The sequence below is a fragment of the Micromesistius poutassou genome (genome assembly GCF_964030765.1).
Source record: "Micromesistius poutassou genome assembly, chromosome: 14".
Classification (NCBI taxonomy): Eukaryota; Metazoa; Chordata; class Actinopteri; order Gadiformes; family Gadidae; genus Micromesistius; species Micromesistius poutassou.
Genome location: NC_140284.1, coordinates 9860814 through 9869654, shown reverse-complemented (window position 1 = coordinate 9869654; position 8841 = coordinate 9860814). Strand labels below are relative to the sequence as shown.

General features: G+C 40.8%; 1 protein-coding gene across 1 annotated transcript; it reads right to left on the bottom strand.

Annotated features, from left to right (window-relative positions):
* Window positions 1–437: 437 nt before the first annotated feature.
* Window positions 438–2786, bottom strand: evx2 (even-skipped homeobox 2; the record flags this gene model as incomplete). Its single annotated transcript, XM_084478326.1, has 3 exons — window positions 438–1043; window positions 1733–1968; window positions 2390–2786. 3 exons carry the CDS (start codon window positions 2784–2786, stop codon window positions 438–440), a joined length of 1239 nt encoding a protein of 412 aa, XP_084334452.1.
* Window positions 2787–8841: the final 6055 nt, after the last annotated feature.

The window sequence follows — 8841 nt, the reverse complement described above, 5'->3', positions numbered from 1 at the left end:
TGGGCATTTGAAGGATGAATTTGAAAAAAATAATAAAATCAATTGGCCTATATATTACAAAAAAGACCACAAGTAAAGCTGTCATTATAGCACGCAGTGTTTGTGTCTTAAGTCTGGCCCAGATGTCCTCTTTAGATTCAGCACGGCTCGTATAAAATAAAACATCTACAGAGAGGCCTTCACTAGAAAGCCTCCAGAATCAGAATCCGCATAAACGCAGGCTTGAATCTCAGCCCTCCCGCTTGTGCTCAGATAACACATTATAGTGTCACTAAAGAGATACCGTTTAAAACGGAAATAAACCAGTGTGTTTTAAATGGGGACTAATTGACCTTGGGGGTTAAGTGACGCGTCGTGTTCACAGCGCAAGGAGAATGGGGATCAACAGATAATATAAGTTATCTAATCTAATAGATAGCTTATATAGATAATATAAGTTATCTATTCAGGGAAGACTCTTCTCGTGGATCCGGCGAGGGCACCGACGTCTTGCTGAGCACCGCGGCGGAGTAGGGCAAGAATCCACTCTCGGACCTCTGGCCGGAAGCTGTGCAGGTAAAGTCCGCGCTGGTACTCCTGGAGCCCAGCGCGCTCGCCGCCTGGCTGCTATGGCAACTGAGACACGAGCAAGGCCCCGCGGCTGACGGCGCGCACACCGCCGCTGCGGCCGCCGCGGCTGCTGCTGCTGCGGCGGAACTGTTCAGGCCTGCGGGCGACTGGTAAAGTCCAGGGTGTCTGAAGCTGCACAGGAGCTCAGGACGCGAGTAGGGATGAGAAAGCGCGCGGAAAGTATCGAGAGGGCGGATGGAAGTGGTGAAAGGTGACGAGGCGGCACCTGTCGCGGCCGCGGCAGCTGCTGCCGCTGTGACACCGACATGCGGGTAGTAATGTAGAGGCATGTGGGAATGGAAAGGGTACGGTAAACTTCCGGTAGCTGCTGCGTGCGTCATCATGTAGGTGTAGAAGCTGGGATCGGCGGGATGGGGCCAGGACATCGCCAGGCGTTGCCTCTTATCCTTCATGCGCCGGTTCTGAAACCACACCTGTAAACACAACCACGAGGCGTTAAGAAAGGTTGCACTAGCACAGGCCTGTAGTCCTGTTATATATCCTACCGTTTACTTCATTTATTAAAATATGTGTGGACTGAAGGCTGATGGTACTGATATGCGTGTTGTCTTTCGAATGGTTTATTTGCGTATTAAAGTATTTCGATTTTTCTTCTAGGCCAATCCAAATATATAAATTCGAAATTATTATTATTTAATTAAATGTTAAAAGTCGAATGCCTATGTTGTGGTACAACGTGACAGAAAACAAAACGTTACAGGACTACATCATGGCATAGGCTCGCGTTACATAATTAAAGTGAAAGTCGTTTTTTTTTAATAAATACATTTAGCCAGCATTAGAGATGAGTTACTCTTTGGCCTTTTCGCATTAGGGTTCTACTGCCTGGCATCCCTTGGGCAATCGAAAGGTGTGTGTGTGTGTGGGTGTTACGTGAACCTGTGTTTGCGCGTGCGTGTTTGCGCGTGTCAAATACGTTTGAAAAAGAATACAAACATAATAATACATACTGACCCTATTTATGTTTTCTGATATTATAGAGGATTTATATTTATATTTATAGTTGACGATAAAATATTAATATATTTTTGTCACGCAGTCCATCCAACAAAAACATAAATAGCAAAATGGAGCAGGCTAATAGTAAAGTATTTCTCTTTACCTTAATTGTAGTTTCTGGCAGATTTAGCGCTGCGGCTAATTCACATCTTCTCGGTCTCGAAACGTAATTTTCCCGATAAAACTCTTTTTCCAGTCTTCCGATCTGTTCCCTGGTGAAAGCAGTCCGGTAGCGTCTGACCTGGTCGGCATTAGAACTGTTGGATCCTCCCATTGAGTTCCCGTTGAGGTTGGACATAGAGTTGGAGCTGGAGGTTCCAGAATTACTGTCAGAAAACCCTTAAAAGAAAACAGAGGGAAGGTTAATTACTTTGTAGACGCAGGGCCGCAATTACTAGAATTATCGGTACGATCTTTTCAATCATTTAAAATTAAATGTAAACTTAGAAAAAAACAATAATCGTAATTAAATTTCAACTTGATAGGCTATTTTTCGTTTTATAATCGTTATATTTTTACATTATTTTGTATTATAGCAACAACAATAGCCCAATAATAACAACAACAGCCTAGCAATCAATCAAACAAAAACGTAGGCCTATAGGCTACTACATCCAATAACAATAATGATTATAATAATTCAAAAAATAATAATAACAGCAACACCAAATTGCATAAAACAATAAAACAAAACATATTTAAACACAAAAAAAATCACATCACAAAAAAAAAGATTTTAAACCAAAACAAATAGGCCTACCTTTATTGTTCTCCTTGTGCTGGCTCGGGGAGCGATGCGAGGGGCACCCCACCTCCACATCGCTGTTAATATCGGAGTCCTGCGAGACTTCCGGGTACAAACTCATCTTCTTTCTGTTCTCCGAGGAGGTAATGTCCGCCGAGGAGCTGTTCTCGTTGTTGTGGTGCGGTCCGAACAGACTGTCGATCTCGAACTTGCTGCCTTTGCTGGGAACGTCCGAGTGGCTTCCATGGAGCGAGGCGGAGGTGATGCGCGGGCTCAGACGTCCTCCGTGCTGGGAGTTTTCCAGGGCCTCGAGCACCGAGTTCCCGGCCGCGTCTGAGAGTCTTTTCCCTGCGATGGGACTGTGCAGACCCCTCTCCATCAGGATCATCTCTTTTCTTATCCTCTCCATCATTAAGCCGCGCGAGGAGAAGGAGAAGAAAAAAAAAGCGCACACCTGTCCCGACGCACCAATGAGTTGTGACTGAGCTTAATCCGCATTCAAGTCAGCAACTCTCTCTAAATAACTGTCTCTAAACCTTTTTTTTTTTTTTTTTACAAGCAAGCAAACCGCGTGGAAAAAAAACACGAGAATATGAATGCAATCGTGCTGCTGGATCAAGCGACTGGTTTTGAAGCGAGCATCCTTCCGGCTACCGCTCCAGAGATATCACACGTCAATAAGTGTTGGCCGCTCGTTGTTTAAATGCTCGCGTGACGTTTCCGGAATGATCATTTATTGTAAGAAGGTTTATAAGCAAATAAATAGGAGGAGACTGTCAGCGGGTGATGGAGGCGGCCTTCGGTGGGAGAGGGGATAGATCCAAGCTGAGCGGGAGGAGGAGAGGTGAGGAGTGAGCGAGTCCCTGGGCTGATCTGAGTCTGCTCTGAGCGTCCTGGGTTTGGCCTCTCGGGTGGAATTGACAGTCTGATTAATAAAATGAACGGGGCAGCGGTTCCCTCTTCATTTAGGAGTATTATTATGCTTTGATTCTCTATTGTTTCTCTCCCTCCCTCTCTCTCCCGTGCGCCCCCTCCCATCCTTCGTTAATCACCACAATTCCCTTTATTCTCGTTAGCTCGCACTGTTTTTTTGTGTCTTACTTCAATAAACATTTCCGCGACTTTTCCGAAACTGCTCTGCGTTAGTGTGATCATTGAGGTGACCCAGATAAGGGCAAACATACTTTTTAAACACGCTGCTGGCCATGAGTTAGCTACTTATATTGAATCATTTTTAAATTATTTTTTTTATTTTTATTTTTTTGTGCCTTTCGTTTTACTCGTCATAGGCACATTTTGTTTTCGCTCGTTTAGATCCTGAACAGCACAATAAACGGTATTATTATTACTCGACCAAATTCCAAATGCTAACGAATTCTGGACTTTTTCAGCTTTTATTTTAATTTTTTCGTTTTCAGAATCAAACATCCAGGCCTATATAGCCTACAAATATTTTATTTTGTGCATTTTTTCGATAACGTAACTATATTGGCAGACCTTTTCGAGCAACAACAAAAAACTATTTTGCCAGTTTTTATTCCATCAAATACATTATCATTAAATTTAAAACTATCAGTTGGTACCCTAAACCCTGAACGTGCCAGTTGATATTCCAGCCTACTGTGTATTATATGGCAATATTACTATTTCATAATGAATCTAGGATAAACGTTGGTCGTTTTAACGAAGTGTTTCGCAGCAGTGGTGGGCAGACAGGACGTGTTTTCAGCGTGGAGAGATGGACGTTGCGGTTTGCTTGAGCACAACGTGTCCTACAGCGTTCTCTGGCGCCCCCTGCAGGATCCCGTTTATAATTACACACTCTGGGACACCGGGGATAGAAATTCACAAAACACAGGCATAAAAATGGAATGTATGACATAGGCCTACCATGACCAAATATCCCATAACAGTGGGTAGACCTAACGTCTTCTGCAGTTTTTTTGTCTTATATTTCATGTTGCAGAATAGTCCTCCTATTTTTTGCAGGAATATGACTACTCTTTATTATTAAATACAATTCTCATTATCTTAATATTTATGAATATTGTTAATACGTGTTCAAAGGAAGGGGAGGAAAACAGCATGAACAGAATATTTTTTGCAAATAAAGCATTTTTGTAATTGATATAGGGCCTATGATATAATATGCCTAATTATTAATATCTTATATATGATCTTATATATAATTTAATGACAATAATAAACAAAAGTAGAATTTGTAATATAACGTATACCAGCATAGAAAAACATGAATTCCTCTTAAAAGTGTATTTGATCCCAGCAAGAGCAAAGTGTTGAATAGGCCTATATAATATAATATTGTGTATGGGAGTATGGGAGTTTTCTCTTGCCTTTTAGTGGTCTAGGGTTAGGTCATAAAAAATATGGTAAAGCCCTTTGAGAGTAACTGGGCTATACAAATGAAATTGACTTGACTTGGGAGTAAAAGTATAAAAAAATCGTCCCGTCACCATGTTTTATGTATTTTTTTCTTGCTTAATAATCGTTGTCGTATTTTGTGCAAATTAACTTTTTCGCTTCAGTATTTTTGAAATATTTTTAAGGGATTGGGCTAAATTTTCTGTACGTCAAAATAAGGAAAATATATTTAACGTTTTTATTACGAGTTATTATTGACAAAATAAATGAAAGCAAATGTATTATTGATGTTGAAACACAATAATAATATACATGTAGTCATCCGATCCCTATTACAAAACATTATCACGAAGTATTGTAATTAACTCAGCGTCTAGTCTCGTGAGGGTAGCATACAGAATGACTGACCAATCGGAATACCTGCATTCTGATCATGTGATTTGTCTAGCACTATAAAGCTGATGCTCAACGGCAGAAGAGGCTGGTGCACGTTGAACGTTATTCGCCTATGCATACCATTTTTTCTAAGGATTTCTAACCAATTATAATTATTACACATACAAGACTCATCACAATCACACCTGGCTTGTGATAACACTAACACTGTGCATTAATTCACAAAAGTCAACAGGGCTGACCAGCTAACCAGCATTTGTTCTTATCTTTACATTGAATATTTTAACACTTTAATCCAAAGTAGTAGAGTTTGACCTCCTACTCATGGATGTCCAGAGGTAGTGTGTTTTCGTGTGTGTGTGGTAGTTAAATGACGAAACTGCTTGGTCTGTACATTTTATTGACCTCAATCCAGAACGTCAGTTCAAAACACATCAGTGACAGAAGGTTGGCGCAGTGGACTCAAACTCAAGCCTCTCGCATCATTTCGTACCAATAGCATTCATCTTAAGAAAAAAAAAAATAATAATAATGAAATACTAATATATAAATTATATAGATATCATGCAATTTAACAATTGTAAATAATTAACAGTTGGAATTCCATATAATATAGCTATTTCAACAGAACTCTTAATGTGTAATTGTATCAAATACATGCATTTGCTTACACATTATGACTTGAGTATCATGAAACAAACGTGGAGGCAGAAATCCAAATATAATATGTTTAAATGATTTGTATATAATGCAAGTCTAGAATCACACTGGGCTGGCTAATTCTGGCACCAGTCGGGTGTCAAATGTTCCATAACAGTACAAGAATGGGGGCCCTTTGTATGGACCAGGGGGGTCTAGGGGGTCCAGGGGGGGCCCAGGGGGGTCCAGCCCGGAGCCCCATAAGGACACAGCGGATCACATCGGAGTCTAATGCTTACTCCAGCCTAGCTGATGAAACACACAGTAGTGGGCTGTAACTGGGAACCAGGGAATTAACCAGTGTACTCAGACAGGAATATCAGCAATTATATTCAGCAGCGTTGCCTATTATCTATATTTATATTCTCTATTTAGTCATCTGGCAAAGAGGCCAGTGTCTCCTTGCCAAAGAGACACGCAGTAAGTTAGGAAACATGTCTAAAGTATGTGGGGGAGGAGATCTTGCTCATGGAGAAATACATGTAGTCTTTGGAAATTAGCGATCGAACTCACAATATCCTGCATATTGATTATTAATCAATAAGGATTATGAGAAATAAAGACTAACAAACCCCAGACATACATAGTATGCCTACTATGTATAGACAGACATACATAGTATGCATATTTGTCAGCTGAGTCACAAAGTTGGATCAGTATTAGTAAACGAAATGTGAAAAGGGTTTCCTTGGGTCCTGGTTACAATCCGAATGCAAGACATCTTCAAATGATTATAGACCTCACATTCAGTACGACATTCATGTTGACGTAATTGGATGAAAGTGGAGTTGATTTTATTGAGCCTCATTATTCTTCCAACGCGACATGCTGGTGGTTTTATGAAATTCTTTGATCATTCTCGTCGGTCTGACGTCAAACGACGCTCTCTTTATGTTCTCTGCGAGACCGCTGTCTTATGTGAAGTAAGATCGCCATCTAGCGGAACTTGTATTCCACTACAGATATGGTCCAATGTAAAGCGTTGTCCCGGTTTCTTTATCTATCTGGGGCCCTACAGTCTAGGAGTTAGTATAAATTCGTCTCGCCCACATATAGAATATATATATGGTTATATATTGTTGTAAAAATAAAAGGCATCTGTAACTTTGCACCTTTGTTAAATACAAACCTTTGTCTTTCTTTAAGCCTAAATGACAATGTGAAACTAGTATCATAGTGGATGCATTTAAAATAGGTTGTACATAAAATTGGTTGTATTTATGGATTGAATTGAAAAGCATTATTATTTGCGTAGGCCTATGTCCTCACACTACCAGTATGAACCATAGATAGCCTATTTCGGCCCTGGTCAAAATAGTCACTTCGGTTTCCGTCTGTATCTTTACAACTTCGTTGTAGGCCTAGGCCTACTAGCTTTTATTAGGCTATATATTTTTTTCCTTTTTTAAATTGATAATCATCTAATTATGTGCGGGCCTTAATAAAGCGCTTTCTACTTCTTATCGGCCAGTATTTTATCGTCTGGTTCACAGGCTCAGGGTGTTTGCGTTCACTGAACACAAATTAATTAATACTGCAAGATAAACATTTCATTTTATTGCAGTCTAAAAGCCGGACGATTAACCAAAAGCCTACGTGCACCTAGATAATCCTCTTGCCTGAATAAACCTTTAACCAGCATGGCCTCCACCACGTTAAGCTACATCACGGTTTATATTGGCCAAAGGCAAAGTTTTGTTTAAATAAACCTTAATCACTCATAAAGGACACACATGCCGTATAAAGAAAGGATTGAGGGAGAATGCATTGGAAAAACATAATGCACTACAATAAGTCGGCGTTAAGAGGACATATCTTTCCTAGTTGGCTGAAAAATATTAATATTTGTGGCCTACTCACCAGGAGGAGGGTGGCCCTTTTAGCGTACTGGGAATCAGCAACGTACCGTCCTCCACTTTTAGTCACAGATCCTTAAGGATCTGAATCCATTCAGACTAAATTCAAGTTCGATTCTACTTCACCACGGAGTCATCACAGGGGCTTCCCCCGGATCGTGATACCAACATGAGGGGAAGCCCACTCCATAGTTATCCGTCTCGCCATATGCCTGCTGCTTGACATTCCCCACAGCGCCTGAGACCTTGAACGAGGATAAACTACTTGCAAGTTTATGACCAAGGACAACCGGCTGCGGATATGAGCTCTTCAAAGGCCTGTGGAGCCCAATCCACAGTTTGGCTCCAGTTTCCGTGTCAGTGTTAAACTTGAAAAAGAAAGACGAACAAACGACAGAGAATCGTGCCGCTATTTTGGGTCTCTGAACAACAAGGACAAACAACATAGTCTCAAATAGTCTCTCGTTTTGGAGCCTATTAGCCTACCAGTCCTTTCAAACTGCGTCAGAGGATTATTTGTTTTTAAAAAGCTACACCTCGTTTACGGTGTGAGGAGGAGTGGATATATTTTTGAATTGCAATGCTCTATATTAAGACATTTTTATTTTCTTTAAAATCTGCCTCAGACTGTGGGACATTTCAAGGGGCCTTTTACGCAGACCAAGGCTGGACAAACCGATGAGGCCTACGTACATGTTGCGATAACACGACTCAAACGGGGAGGTTGATTCTTCTATGATTTTATGAAGAAATATAACACACCAAGAACCAAGAAGCCTACGTTTTTATCAGGATAACGATTTTTTTTTGTTATTATTCCTTCAACATTTGTTTTTTTAGGGCTAGGTCTATGTTTAGCCTAGGCCTACTGCAAGTCTAATGATGCTCACTTTGTACCTGAAAGTTTGTTATAAATTATTTAGGTCTGTTTAATAAATAATTAGAATGCATGCTGTCTAATATTCTGCAATGTTATGCGTAGGATCCACAAACTGGCCCTTGTAGCGCAGTAAGTAGTGTGTGTGTGTGTGTGTGTGTGTGTGTGTGTGTGTGTGTGTGTGTGTGTGTGTGTGTGTGGTGGGGGGGGGGGGGGGGGGGGGGTGGGGGGCTCCTGATTGCTGATTACTTTAACCT